General features: G+C 38.6%; 1 protein-coding gene across 1 annotated transcript in view; it reads left to right on the top strand.

Moving 5' to 3' along the window:
* The window catches only part of ZNHIT6 (zinc finger HIT-type containing 6), a 53085-nt gene that overhangs the window by 19386 nt on the left and 17547 nt on the right, over positions 1 to 16152 (top strand). The window contains exons 6-8 of the mRNA XM_081325855.1: positions 1129 to 1197; positions 1812 to 1892; positions 2066 to 2146. Coding sequence (XP_081181981.1) covers positions 1129 to 1197; positions 1812 to 1892; positions 2066 to 2146 — 231 coding nt within the window. The remainder of the gene's footprint in view (positions 1 to 1128; positions 1198 to 1811; positions 1893 to 2065; positions 2147 to 16152) is intronic.

The raw sequence follows: 16152 nt of genomic DNA, 5'->3' as shown, positions 1-16152 counted from the left end.
AAAAGACCAATGTGCTAGACGAAAGTATAATCCAGTAGTATTACACCATAACTCCATAAACCTCTATCTGCATTCTGCCTAGATGTTCATGGAAATGAAAAACATGTACATCAGATTATCACAAGATTGATAAGATTATGTCAGTAACTAATTCATCGTTTGTATAAATTAGCTCCCAGAAACCTAACTCTGAAGAAGCACCTTGTTATGGTCCTACATTACAGATATAATTCCAACATTTACCGTAGTTGTACATTGTTAGGTAAAGGTAATAGCCAACAAAGAGATTTCCCACTTTTTGAGAACAGCTTCAGCATGCAATACTATCTGTCATCTCCAAGTCCCCTTGCTACTTTGCATTGTATCTGTAGAGAAGAGACAGACTTTTCAGAACCTCTTTGCATTGCTTGCTTCTCTTTATTCTCCTTCTATTTATATGTACCAACTTCTTATTCTAGTCATGAGTCAACTTCCCTCCATTCTAAAAATGTTAGTTGCTTTTTTCCAAAAATAGTTCTTTCTCAGACTATTACCAGTCTGCTTGGGTGATTTATAAAGTAAAATTATTTTATTTCATCCTAGCAAAACGTGCATCTTTATTTCTAAGTAAAGATTGAAAAACGCTATGTATATTCCCAGGCTGTATCCAACAATGTGGACGTAGTAGTTCATCGTACCTAGGAACAGATGGATCTATCCTGCTTCTGTTTGCGATCTGTTGACAGAATGTTGTTTTGTTACCCAGAGATCAAAATAATTTTAGACCCGTAGCACTGTATTGTTTTTATTTATTAACATCATACTTGTGATACTTGTGTTTATACATACATGTGTAATGGGAAAAGAAACATCAATCCTCAAATATAAGTAAAGCAGCAAAAGTTTAAACTATGTTTAAAAAGTAGAAGAAATTTTGTATTTAGAGCCATGGGGAAGTACTTGATTTTCCTGCTTGTTGGGTTATACTTTGGCAGGAACAATTTAAGACTTTTAATATCTCCCCAAGTGAACAAGCCCTGAACAAGCTTCTCCTACTTCTTAACTTGTTTTGAATTTTCTCTCTCTTATTACAATTGCATTTGTAATAAAAAGAATTTTAAGGATCTAGACTGTTTTCTTTTTTTTCAGGGAACAAAAGTTCTACTGGCACTTGAAGCTTATATTTCCTCAGAGTCATGCTAAATTCACACAACAAAGGTATTCATACATACTTGCCAGCAAACTTACTTTCAATGAAGTTTAAATAATTATGTAATTAAATTATTTAAATAATTGCTGGATTATATTTTACAATTACATTTGAGTGTGTGTTTTTTTTCTGGAAAGAATGCACAGGCTTCTGAATAAACCAATTATTGGGATATTTCCCTTGAACTATTTTAAAATTGCATATCATCTTACCTATTTTTAGCTTTGTCTGTGTAGTCTAGGAAGCTTTAAATTGAGAAAGTATGGTTTATTGTACATACTATTTTTATATGGCTGTATCCTGTATTATATAACCTAGTAAACATCATCCCTCAAGCACTTTCTTCAGTTTCCTATCTAGAAAAGAATATACAACAGGAAGGTTTAATTAAAAGATGTGAAAGAATTATTTAAATTGGACTAAATAATTGGAACAGGAAAAATTTAGCAGAAAGTCTTTTTGGTATCTTGGCTATGAATTTCTAAGTGTGTGTGTGTGAATGAATGAACTATAGCTGAAACAGGAGATCATAAAACTACATACAGTACATATTAATATGATGCTAACTGGTTTGTCTATTCCTATAAATATCTTCACTGATGATTTGTATTTCTGGATAAAGGGTGCCAGATGATAAACCATTGTGTGATATTTTGAAGACATATATTGACCCTCAAGAAGCTGATCCTGTCAAGCAGCAAAGGTACTTCCTTCTACAAAATATTTGTATTTTCTATTATTTCAGTGTATTAATACAGTATATTGTGTACATTATAATTCTTTTGGTTGGTTTTTCTTGCTGAAACAAAGATTTTTTTAAGTTTCTGTATTTTTTGTTATGTGATTTTTTTAAAATTTTAATGTTTTTTATTGCAGATTAAAAATCTACACAGTGTCTTCCCAGTCAGACATACAAATTTTGTTGAAAGTAGAAAATAGGCCACATAATTCTGTCAGGTAAGAATTTTAATTTTATTGTTATTAAAGGGAACAGCATATCTGCTTAGGTTACAGATAATCAATTGATGAACTATGAGATGATCAGAGATTGGATTTTTTAAAAAGAAAGATTCAGCATTGTGTAAACAATATTTTTCTCTCTTCAAAATTGTAATATTCAAAGAAGACCTACAGCTTATGCAGAGTACATACTTTACATAAACTTACTTTACATGGTTTGATTTTGGGTAAGAATTGAAAAGACTCTTGTATGAAACTATTTTTAAAAAATGAAGATCACTGCAAATCTTTAAGCTATTTGTACAAATGTAAGGCTTCTTCATGGCTTCTTGAGGATTAATATATGATGTATCAATCAGTGTAAGACCGGCCTGTGGGCCAGATACATCATAGCGAAACCACGCCCACCCCATTGCTGGCAGGTATAATCTTTTTCCATGCAAAATGGATGATGATGATGATGACGATGACGACAACTCCTGTTTTGAGGATGATATTATTAAACATATTGGGTCATCTTGGAAATTGTTTACTCAGTACAGTAATGTGTTTAATAATTCTCTCTCTGGTAAAAACAATAGGGTTTGCAGCTTCCCTTGTTCTTTTTTTGAAACTGACTGATGGTTAAGAATACGTAAGATATTAAAATACTGTCAATATTGTAGAAGCAAATTTGCTTGACAGATGACAAACCCATCTCACCTACGATAGTGACATCTATTCATGGAACTCTTGATCTCAGCTTCCCTTTTTTTTTTTTTTTTTTTTTATTGAAAAGTTTTAAAAATACAGTTTTCCTTTAAAAAAACCCCTTCCCCCTCCCTACCTCCCCTCCCTACCTCCCCCCTTCCCCCCCCTCCCCCCCTCCCTCCTCCCCCCCCACCTCCCCCTAACCCCCCTCCCCCCCCGGACTTCCCAGAGCTAAATACAAGGTATATATATATAAAAAGGCAATCATAAACAACCATATACTAACAACTATAAATTCTAAAATCCATCACTCTCTAACTTATATAGGATCAAACAAAACTTAGCATTATTAAATATATATAGAAGACAAAATAAAAAAAGAAAAAAGAAAACGAAAGAAGACTTATTCAAATGCTAGATAAAACTTCTTGACCCTATACTTATTCTGGATAAACTCAATCCATTTTCTCCATTCCATAATATAATGTTCTTGCGAGTAATCTTTCAAATAGGCCGAAATCTTCGCCATCTCTGCCAAGTCGGAAACCTTTAAAATCCACTCTTGTATAGTCGGCAGTTCCTCTTTCTTCCAATATTGACCTATCAAAAGTCTTGCTGCCGTAACTAAATTCAGCATCAACTTAGAGTCCACAACTGTAGCGTCAACAATTATTCCCAACAAAAAAAATTGCGGACAAAACTTTATCCTCCGTTTAAAAATCTTCTGCATATTCCACCAGACTTTTATCCAAAAAGCCTTGACCTTTTTACATGTCCACCATATATGAAAATATGTTGCCTCTTCATCACCACACCTCCAACATTTAGGCTGATAATTCGGATACATACTTGCAAGCTTTTTAGGATCTAGATGCCATCTATAAAACATTTTGTAAAAGTTCTCTCTTAAACTTTGAGCTTGAGTGAATTTTACATTCCTCACCCAGATCTTTTCCCACGTGTCCATTGTAATAACTTCCTGAATGTTTTGGGCCCATTTTATCATACAATCCTTAACAAGCTCTGTTTCTGAATCGATCTCTATCAATGCAAGATATATCCGTTTAATATGTGCTGGTCCTTGATTTCTAATTTGCTTTATCAAATTTTCATCAGTCGTTGCAAATCCATTTTTTTGGTCTTCTTTCCACCTGGCCTGTAACTGAATATATTGAAACCAAGTCTGAACAACCTTCTCTTCTCGCAAGAAACTATATGATTTCAAGCACCAAATATTCCTTTCCAAACTTAAAATTTCCTTGTAAGTAGTCTCATCATGTTTGAAACCAGCATGTATATTTTCTATTGCGTGTTTTGGGATTGCCCACAATGGTATCTTGCTGCTTAACTTATGTCTATACTTCTTCCAAACTCTCAGCAATGCCTGTCTTAAAATATGCATCCTAAACACAGTATCTACCTTCTTATCATACAACAAATATGCATGCCAGCCAAACAACAGATCATGGCCCTCAAGATTTAATAACCTCGATTGTGTCAAATTAATCCAATCACTTATTCCTACTAGTGCAGCAGCTTCATAATATAATTTAAAATTAGGCATTTTAAGGCCACCTCTCTCACGAGTATCCTGCATAATCTTAAGTTTAACTCGTGGCTTTTTCCCTGCCCACACAAATTTATTGATACCACGCTACCATTCCTCCAAGTTAGAGTCTTTCTTAAGAATCGGTATCATTTGAAATAAGAATAAAAATTTGGGCAGGACATTCATTTTCACTGCTGCGATCCGTCCCAACAAAGACAATTGCAATTTTTCCCAACTCTCCAGTTCTTTTTGAATTTTCCCCCATAACTTTTCATAATTATTTTTATATAGCTTTGTATTAGAGGGCGACAAAATCACCCCCAAATATTTAACCCTTTTAACAATCTCAAATCCAGTTAATCCTTCTAAGAGAGCCTTCTGCGAAACTGTCATATTTCTAGCCAAAATTTTAGTTTTCTGTATATTTACTTTAAATCCAGAAACCTTCCCATATTGTGTTATTATCTCCATCAGGTCCACAACAGAGTTCTCTGGCTGGGTCACTGTAACAACCAGATCATCTGCAAATGCTCTCAATCTGTAATCCTGATCTCCAACTTGTATCCCCTTAATTTTTTCCGAATTCCGAATCTTAACCAATAGTATCTCTAATGTTAATATAAATAACAAGGGCGATAGCGGACAGCCTTGCCTTGTGCCCTTCTCAATATTACATACTGTTGTCAAACTATTGTTAACTATAATTCGGGCAGTTTGTTTTTGGTATAATGCCCTAATCGGTTGTAAAAATTTTTCCCCAAAATCCATTTTGTCTAAAACTTTCAACAAAAATTGCCAGTTCAATTGATCAAAAGCCTTTTCAGCATCTAAAAAGATTAGCGCAGCAGAGATCTGGTTGTGCCTTTCCAAAAACTCTAACACATCAACTATATGTCTCACATTGGTTTTCATTTGTCTTCCACTAATAAACCCCGTTTGGTCCCCATGAATCACCTGTTGCAGAACCCTCATCAGTCTATTAGCCAAAACCTTAGCAAATATCTTATAATCTGTATTTAAAAGCGATATCGGTCTGTAATTTTTAACTAAAGTAGCATCCTGGTCTTCCTTCGGAATCAAAGAGATAAAAGCTGTTCTCCAAGACGGGGGCACCTTTCCCCCCCTCTGGATTGTCTGGAACAGTTCCTTTAACGGTTTTATCATCTCTAATTGTAAATTTTTATAATAGGCCGCAGTCAAGCCATCAGTGCCTGGTGCTTTATCCACCTTCAGTTCCTTAATAGCTGTAAAAATTTCTTCTTCTGTAATCAGTTGGTTAATCCCCTCTTTTTGTACTTGCGTAAGAACCGGGATGCTAGCCTTCTCCAAATACGTATCAATATCTTTTGCATTAATGTCCTCTTTAGTATATAATTTCGAATAAAAATCCACAAAGGCATCCTTAATAAGATTCTGTTGATACACAACCCTTCCTTTATGCTCAATCTTATCTATATTAGATGCCCTTTGTTTTTTCCTCAGTCTATAAGCCAACCATCTGCCTGGCTTATTAGCATTGCAAAAAGTATTATGCCTAGCAAACCGCAGATTGGTCGCCACTTGATCAGCCATTAATTTATCAAATTGTCCTCGTAACAGTCTAATAGCCTCCTTGATCTTCACCTCCTCTGGGTTCAAAATCAAAGCCTTTTCTTTTTCCTTTATTTCATTCTCCAGTTCTTTCCTTCTAGTTTCCACTGCACGTCTATGTCTATTATTCATATATATCAACACCCCTCTCATATAGGCCTTGCTAGCATCCCAAACCATATCCATAGAGGTACCCTTATTCATATTCATCTCAAAAAAATCCTTCATCCGCTGTTTGCATTCTTCCACATTTCTCTGATTTCTAAACAAATTCTCATTTACGCGCCATGAGCGTCTATCTCCTCTTTCCTTATCAATCTCCAACCACACTGGACTGTGATCAGAGATAATTCTTGCGCAGATTTTCACCTTTTTAGTTCTCAAAAGAAGATCATTAGTCAACAAAATAAAATCAATCCTCGAAAAAGATTGGTGTCTATCAGAATAAAATGTATAATCCTTCTCCCGCAAATGTCTCTCACGCCAAATATCTCGCAATTCCAGGTCATCCTTCATTTCAAAAAAAGATTTAGGCAGTCTAGCGTGACTTGGAATGCGTTTAAAGGCTCCAGCCTTATCCAACTGTACATCCATAACTCCATTCCAGTCCCCCATAAAAATAAAGGATTTATAATCCAACTGGGTAAGCTTTGTATGAAGTAAACTAAAAAAGTCAGCTTGTTGTTGATTTGGAGCATATAATCCAACTAAAAGCGTCTTTTTACCTTCAAACAACAGCTCGATCATAACATATCTTCCATGCTTATCTGCTTCAATTAGGTCCGCTGTTAAGGCACTTTTAACATAAACAACCACTCCATTTTTCTTATTCTCTGCAGAAGCAACAAATTGCGTACCCAGCCTCGAGTTCAATAAATACTTTTGATCCAAAACTCTAATATGCGTTTCTTGCAGGCATATAACATCTATCTTAAATTGTTTTAAATATTGAAAAACTTTCTTCCTCTTCTGCGGTGAGTTTAGTCCATTAACATTCCAGGTTAAAAATTTAGTTGCCATGTATATCCTCGAAAAGCTCTTGGACCACAGCTTTGATAGGACTGGTTACTTTAGGCCGTGCTCCTCCCACAGCTTGGCTATGAATGCGATGTGAAGAATCTGAAGACTTTTGCTGATCTTGTTCTTTTATTTTCTTTGCTCGTTTTAAAGCAGCACGCGTCACTCTTTGCTCTCTAGGATCATCCAAAGAGATTGTAGCTTGATCTCCTCCAGCACCATTTTCCTCTGTTTCCTCCTCTTGTTGTTCTTCTTCTCCAGATCCCTTTCCAGCTTCCAAGAGCGTTAATGAGGTTGCTTTTAAGACATTATTGTAGAAATCACGTGCTTGTTTCACAGTAGTCAGCCTATACCTTTTACCTTCATACATCACCATCAGCCCCTCTGGAATCTCCCATCTGAACCTTATATCTCTTTGCTTGAGCTCTTGCACAAGAAATGTATAGTCCTTTCTTCCCCTTAAAATCCTTGGAGGAATTTCTTTTAAAACCAAGACTTCTTGTTCAGCAATCACAACCTTAACATCATAGGCAGCTTGTATAACTTGATCTCTAATTTCTCTTTTTGCAAAATAAACCACCACATCTCTAGGCAACTTTCTCTGTCTGGCAATCCATGAATTCACCCGAAACACTTTATCCATAGCTGCTCTTATTTCAGATGCTGGCTGGTTCAATACCCCTTCGAGAGCCTCAGAGATCAGCTGCTTTAAATCTTCTTTAACATTCTCTTTTAAGCCTCTAATTCTGACAGCAAACTGCATCTGGTAATGTTGGGCATGGCTTAACTCCCTTTCCAACTTGCCTCTTTCAATTTCATTCTCCCGTGCTTTTACTTCTAGTATAGCATTCCTTTGAGCCAAATCATCCACTTTTTCATCTAAATCTTACACACATTCCGCCACATTATGCACTGAAGTCAAAATGTCTACCTTCATCACGCTGTACTTCTGTTCCATCCTCTCTTCCATTCTTTCCTCAAATTTCTCCAATTTCTCCTCCATCTGTGCAAATTTATCAGCAATTGATTGATTAATTGATTCCAAAAGTACCTGGGCATGTTTATCCAAGGCATCTCGCAAATCCTTCGATGTCAGCACTTCAGGAGGGTGCAATGCCTGTAGTGATGATTGTTGCACCGGCGAGGATCCTCCACTCCGAAGAGTTTTAGAGGGAGGTTTAGCCGCCATCTTTTAATCCTCAATTATGACGCACTTTCAATTAAAGTTTAAAAAGTCCAACAAGTTAGAGAGTACAGTAAAATAGTCCTCTTCACCTTTTCCTCTTGTACCGCTCTGCCTGCTCCTTTAAATCATAGTCCTTTCATCAGGCAGGGCTGGTTCGCAGACGCCTGGCTCTGCTCCAGGAAGTTCGGAGCAGAGACGACGGCCAGCTGGGAGCAACCCAGGCTTCGGGGGAGTTCGATCCTTCAGCCGCCCAAGCTCAAAGCTCAGGCGGCCTCGGAGAACTCTACCCCTACCTGGGGCCTCACCCCCTCCTCTTCTCCCGAGGAGGGGGCTTCAATTTCGCCCGAACAGCTGATCGGCGCTGTTTCAGGCAAAAAAACAAACAGCTGAGCCGCGGGCAGCCAGGGGAGGCTGTCTTCAGCGCCGCGCCGCCAGCGGAAGTCAGCTTCCCTTTTTCTTTGTCTGAGGCAGAGGGGGAAAACAGAAATGATTCCAGAGATTAGGAAAATCCACAAATGATTAATCTTGCTCATTCTCACAAGTAAAATATACAGCATAAAAAAGCTAATTCATTGTCATACAAAAGAGAAGAGAGGGATTTTAAGAAAGCAGGCAGATTTTAGAGGAAACGGTGAAGAGTTGCGATATTACTGATGGCAGAGAGATCAGAAGCAATTTGGTAGCACCTTTTCAACTACAGTTAATGCATTTTATTAAATGTGTTTATTAAAATGCTTTCATGAACTGCGCCTCCCTTCATCAGATGTCTAGATTGGCTAAACTGATGTTGAATAAGGAAATAGTCAAAGGGGGGAAGGGAAGATACTTGGTTATGCAGATGAAGATTACATGAGAGCTACAAGTACCTTATTAATTATCAATTCAGAGCAGGGATAATACACTGTTGTTTCTTGGTTATGTTTGCAGTTTCTTAAATTCCTGTTAGATATAGCTATTTGTCTTCTTCAGAATTAATCCTTTTGTTCAACACAGTATGTTTGGAATGCCTTAGTAATGATTTTATACAGTAGGATTATTGCTTTTTCCAGTAAGGGAAGGAAAGAAGCACTTGCCAAATAATACAGTCTGGTTGGGGAACTACATCTTATTTTCCCAAGTGACTTTTCAGAAAAGGTTTACTGAGTAAAAGAAATTATGGTAATCAATAAAAGACGTGTTTGCGATAATATATATATTTGCCTCATCATGTATCACAAGTAATTGATAAGGCTTTTTGATACCTGAATAAACTTTCCGTGCACTACTTCTTATATGTGTATGGTTTCAGATATTCCTTCAGAAGTGTTGTAGGAGCACTTACAGTACGATGTCAGTGAAGGAGTAATGTTGAACTTTGGTTCCTTTGTATGATGACTAAACTGTTGGGTTGTGCTACATCAGGGGTCAGCAACCTGAAACAGTGAAAGAGCCACTTTGAACCGGTTCCCTCACAAAAGGAAAAACTGGGAGCCGCAAAAAATATGTGTGCATGCGCGCATGCGCAGAACAGGGTTTGGCTGAAGAGTGGAGCCAAGGTGAGATATGCACCTGCCCTGCATATTTGAATTGATTGGTTGAACTTTTTTAATCCCACTTTTTTGGGGGGGACTGCACATGGCAGAGGACTGGGAGCCGCAGGAGACGGCTGAAAGAGCTGCATGCGGCTCTGGAGCCGCGGGTTGCAGACCTGTGTGCTACATCCTTGACATTTCTTAGGCATACACATATTTGTTGTGAAGAATATCTCCTTGTTTTGTGTTTTAAAAGACCTAAATGTTACAATTCTAAATATTGAACTAGTCTTTAGCTAACTGCTAATTTAATTTTCTTTTGGCTAGCTGAACCATAGTACTGAAGTTTATTTTTCTTTCATTGCCAAATCTGTTCTTGAGGATTTCCAGTTATTATGTGCCAGCGTGAACCGTTACCAATATTACAGCATTTTTTCTTTTAAACTGGTGATAGTTTGCATCAATCTTCTACAATCTTCAAATTTCTACTCCTACTACTCCATATTCCTATAATCTTTCCCATGATGTTTGCTGGTGAGAAAATGCAATGTAAAACATAGTTTCAGGATTTTGGTTCATAACTGACTTTTATCATACCCTTTTTGTTCCCAAAGGCGTTTATTTAATTTGCTGTAACTTAGTTTGATTTCAGTTCTCTCCGTGCTGTTTGCTTTGCAATTGTCCACCTTTAAATGAGGAATTATTAAATAGTGGGCACTCTTCGATTTTTAAAACAATTGTTTGGTGGTTTATGTGTCATTGAATTTAATGAACCTTGCCATCATAGTTTAAAATTTTGATTTCATATAGGAATTCTGTAAATGCTTAGTAATAGTTGAGCCACCTGCAATTTTATTTATTTATTTATTTATTTATTTATTTATTTATTTATTTATTTATTTGATTTATATACCGCCCTTCTTCCGAAGGACTCAGGGCGGTGTACAGGGCAACAAAAATAAGAATACAGGATACAAGATTTAAAGTTAAATGATTGTGCCCAAAGTAGTAGGTTAGTTAAAATAATGTTAAAACCCAAATTTTGAAAGTAATCTGTTGAGGAAACGTTTTAAGAATTACATTTTTGTTTAAATTTTTTTAAGAATCACACAGGTTTTCTCTTTATTACAAAGCTATGAATAGCTAAAGGGGGAAACAGGTTAGGAACCTTGTTCATATTTCTCTTTTTTTTTCCAGGATTCTATCAGTATTTTCATTTAATGCTGAGAGCCTGTTTTTTGCCTCATTTCCTCAGAGATATACTTCCTTATGTATTTTAATATATTTTGTTGTGCTATGTTAGCAAGAATCTATTACATTCTTGTGTGAAAAACAGTCATCAAAATTCATTCAACAAATAGTGCTCGCTCTTCTCCATTTGCAATTGCCCTATAAATAGATACCTTATGCTTCCTTAGATTGCACAAGATTGTAGATTGGCATCTTGAATATCAAAAGTGGAATGCTAGCAGCAGGTAATATTTACATTCGCATAAGGATCTCATTTTATTCACCTAAACAAGGAAATTACTAAAAACTAGCAAATGAGTTCTGTACCTGAATATCCTGAATTTCAATCTGTGTTTTGTTTTGTTTCTCTTGCCTAGAAGCCAGTCACAGAAATCAAGGCTTTTCTTTACTGATAAATTCAGGAAGAATTCCAAAAAAAAGAAAGAATGATTTTTAGAACTGCAATTTTCTAGCTTCACATTTTCTCACCAGTTGCTTGCTGACACCTTATCCTATCCCATCACGTGCAACCTTTAATACTGTACTTGCCTAGTATTGGTCAGTCATTTATTCATTTACTCTAGTCTTACCGTTTTATCTTTTACTGACAGAAATGAACTAGAATTGTTCTCCTGACCTTGTCATGAGAGGTTTGACCTTCTTTCATTGGCAGAGCCGTTGGAATATGTTTGTTTTCAAAAGTGAGTGGCTTTTTGGCAGGCAATCAGCAAATAAAAACTTCATAAGAATGCAAAGACCTTATGGGAATGTGAGGTTTAAGATTTTTTTTAAAAAAAGACAACCTATTGTATTCTTTTATTCATGAAGGGACGTTTGCCAGGTAAGATGAATGCATGGCCTAACAGCACTTTCAATAAAGAGACTTTGTTCTTTTAAAGGTTCTTGTCTCAAATAACTAAAATTATGCAATACTTGATATATCTGATTTATTTTCTCGCTCTGCTTCATCATAAATGTTACGCAGTTTCTAATACATCCCGTTTTATATTTTCATCATAATTCATCATAAGTATAGTTTGGCAAAGACATCAAACTATTTCAATATCTAGCTATCTAAATTAAAATCCATATACTAAACTTCATTTGGGAGTGTGAATAGGGCACATTGGTGGGTGGAGTGAAGCTTATGTACCACTTACAGGTTAGGAGTTCATCATATAGATCCAAGCTTGTCTGCATGAATTGGCCAGCTGCAGAAGCCATTGTGTCAGATACATTTTCAGCTAACGTTCTGTGTGGCTATATAACTCTGAAAATTACTCAATAAGGCTGAACTATCCCTAAAACAAAATGTCTGATCCTAGAGACTTTTGCTATAATGAATTATTGAATCTTCCACAATGATTGATAAATTGGTATGTTTATATTCTGCCCCTTCAGTGCTCTCTTTGATGCCATTTCACACTGTTTAAATTCCAAAAGTATAACTGATTAATGTTAAAACTATAATTTAAAAGACATCTGTCTGAAAGCAAAGTGAGAATTTATTTACCTTGCTCTGCTTCTGGATAAGATCTGAATTTACTCCTTAGTAAACATCAGTAGAACTTTTGAATAAAACTTAAATCTGTAAGGAGCTGCTGCAGCTACAGCATTTAAAACAACAGTTTTCTTTAGTGTTTGTGTGTGTGTGTGTGTGTGTGTGTGTGTGTGTGTGAGAGAGAGAGAGAGAGAGAGAGAGAGAGAGAGAGAGAGAGAGAGAGAGAGAGAGAAATAGTGATAATAAGCTGTACAAATTAAAAATTGTGGACTTCTAACTAAAGGGGCATTTCCAAGAAGTTAGTGGCGACACCATATCTTATATTTACATCAGAGCAGTTTTAGATTATGTGACCATATATGCAAGAGTTTTGTCCTACTGATTATTCAGAATATATAGCAGTAATAAACATTGGATTACTCAAAAAAATATATACTGTATGCCCTAACAGCGCCTTTCCTAACCTAGCTTCTTCCTTTCTTAGTCTAGTATTGAGACTACAATCACCAGAGGTTTCAACCATCTTGGATGGAAATGCTGGTTGTTGTGGATCCAGAACGTATGGAGAGTGCCAAGTTGGAAAATGCTTTGTTTTAGTAAATGCAAAATAAGATTGAACATACACAACTGAAAACAAGTTGTTAACCATGTAATGTGTTTATCCTTTCTCTATCAACGTTATTTTCTTTTAGAATATTTAATTCCAGTCTATCCACTCAACTAATTTTAATTTTTCCTAAGAAGATGTGAACCTTTTCTATTCCTTTCAGTGTCATATTATTTTTTTAAAGTTTCCTTATGATCTCTGCAAGCCTTGTTATGTATTATTACATTTGATAAGGAAGGTGTATGAATAGTTAATGATACTGTTTTCTGGGACTTCCTAACTTGCTGCATTTCCTCCTATTGTGCCTCAGTTTTGCATATTTTACTACTGTACACATTCCTGAGTTTCATTCCCATTGTCCTGTGGCATTCATTAAAACAGCCTTTAATGAGTGAAATGATATTCATGGTACTATTCTTTATTATCTCATGGATGATGATTTCTGAATGACTTTGTTCATGAACTTTGGTCCTACTCTCTGAAATACATATATTGGATGTTGTACTGTTATCTTTCCTTTTTCAGACTTTTGCTCCCAGGTCTGTGACTCCTGCGGCTGACCTTCCGTTTTGCCACTCCCCGTCGTGGGGTTACTGAACCAACAAGATGGTACCGCCCCAGACGGCTAATGGACCCTGAGCGGTTCCAAACAGCGCTTGGGTCCCCACCTGCCTCCTTTGCTCATAGCTCGGCCGATGCCATGGTGGAAGCCTGGGAAAAGGCAGCCACAGAAGCACTCGACCGAGTTGTACCCATGCGGCCCCTAACCCGGTGCAGATCCCAGTGGGCTCCATGGTTTTCTACGGAGCTCCGGGAGATGAAACGTCGGAGACAGGGCCTAGAGAGCTGTTGGAGATCCAGCCGATCCGAATCCGACCGATCGCGACTAAGGTCCTTTACGAGGTCTTATCTCGCAGCGTTGAGGAGGGCAAGGTCTAATTACTTTGCTACCCTTATCGCGTCTGCAGATAATCGCCCGACCGCCCTGTTTAGGGTGACCCGCTCCCTCCTTAATCAAGAGGTGAAGGAGGATCCCTTACAGGGTCGTGCCGAGGAATTTAGCTAACATCTGCTGGACAAAATCGCTCGGATCCGGACCGGTTTGGATTCCGACTGGGCAGAATCTGACGATGAGAACATGGACAGTCTTGTTGATATTATCTGGGAAGAGTTCGATCCTGTGACTCTGGACGAGGTAGACAAGATCATGAGGAAACTGAGCTCCACTACGTCCTTATTGGACCCGTGCCCCTCCTGGCTGGTTTATGCGGCTCGGGATGGGACACGAGGCTGGGTCCATGCAGTGATAACTGCTTCATTGAAAGAGGGCAGTTTTCCCGCCGCCTTGAAAGAAGCGGTGGTGAGACCCCTCCTCAAAAAGCCTGTCCTGGACCCAGCTGTTTTAAACAACTTTCGCCCGGTCTCCAACCTTCGCTTTCTTGCGAAGGTTGTTGAGAGCGTAGTGGCGCATCAACTTCCTCTGTTCTTGGAAGATGCTGATTATCTAGACCCGTACCAATCGGGTTTCAGGCCTGGACACAGCACGGAGACGGCATTGGTCGCTCCGATGAATGATCTCTGGCGAGCTCGGGACAGGGGTTGTTCCTCTGTCCTAGTCCTATTAGACCTCTCAGCGGTTTTTGATACCATCGACCATGGTATCTTACTGCGGCGTCTCAGGAGGTTGGGAGTGGGAGGCACTGTTTTTCAGTGGTTCTCCTACCTTCTGGAACGTTCACAGTCGGTGTTGGCGGGTGGGCAGAGATCGACCCCGAGACCTCTCGTTTATGGAGTTCCTCAGGGGTCGGTCCTTTCACCTCTCCTGTTTAACATCTATATGAAGCCGCTAGGTGAGATCATCCGTGGTTTTGGAGTGGGATATCATCAGTATGCTGATGATACCCAACTTTTCATCTCGACCCCAAACCACCCCAGTGATGCCCTCGACGTGATGTCCCATTGCCTGGAAGCGGTCCAGGTCTGGATGGGGAGGAACAGGCTTCGGCTCAACCCGAACAAGACTGAATGGCTGTACATACCGGCATCTCAGGAAATTCAGATTATTCCATCTCTTACTATTGGGGGTGAGTTACTACCCCCCGTAGATAAGGCTCGCAATTTGGGTGTCCTCTTAGATTCACAGCTCTCCTTAGAAGATCATATAGGAGCTGTGACTAGAGGGGCCTTCACCCAGGTTCGTCTGGTGCGCCAGTTGCGACCCTATCTGGACCTGGATGCCTTGCGTACAGTCACTCATGCACTTGTGACCTCTCGTTTAGACTACTGCAATGCTCTCTACATGGGGCTGCCCTTGAGGACCACTCAGAAGCTTCAGCTGGTACAGAATGCAGCTGCGCGAGTTCTTTTGGGGGTCTCCCGATTCTCCCATGTTACACCTCTGCTCCATGAGCTGCATTGGCTTCCAGTTGCCTTCCGAGTGAAATTCAAGGTGCTGGTGATGACATACAAAGCCCTACATGGCATGGGTCCGGATTACCTATGGGAGCACCTACTGCCGGCGTCAACTTCCCTTCGTCCTGTACGCTCCCACAGAGAGGGCCTCCTCAGGGTACCACCGGTCAGAGAATGTCGGCTGGTGACCCCCAGGGGGAGAGCATTCTCGGTGGGCGCACCAATCCTTTGGAACCGCTTACCGGCTGAACTACGGATGGCCCCCGACCTTCGCTCCTTCCGGCGTGATCTAAAAACTTATCTATTCGAACAAGCCGGCCTGGCCTGATGGGTTTGGGGTTTTAACATTATTTTAACTAACTTACCACATTGGGCACAATCATTTAACTTTAAATCTTGTATCCTGTATTCTTATTTTTATTGCCCTGTACACCGCCCTGAGTCCTTCGGGAGAAGGGCGGTATATAAATCAAATAAATAAACAAACAAACAAACAAACAAACTGTGTTGAAGTCTTTACAGATCTGTGTTTTACATCACGGTAGCAGATGGCCTGAGTTATTTTCGTCCTTTTCAGGTTTTTCAATAAGACCAGGAGCCTGAATTTCTACTATCTATGTATATATGATTTGCACTGTAAATCCGGTTACATTTCTGTACTTCGTACCTTGCGTTAAACTTTCTCCTTTTTTTCCCCTTGGTGCTTCAAG

This window comes from Vipera berus (genome assembly GCF_964194415.1).
Source record: "Vipera berus genome assembly, chromosome: 3".
Classification (NCBI taxonomy): Eukaryota; Metazoa; Chordata; class Lepidosauria; order Squamata; family Viperidae; genus Vipera; species Vipera berus.
Note: the sequence above shows the minus strand (reverse complement) of the source record. Positions and strands in the feature narration are given on the sequence as shown.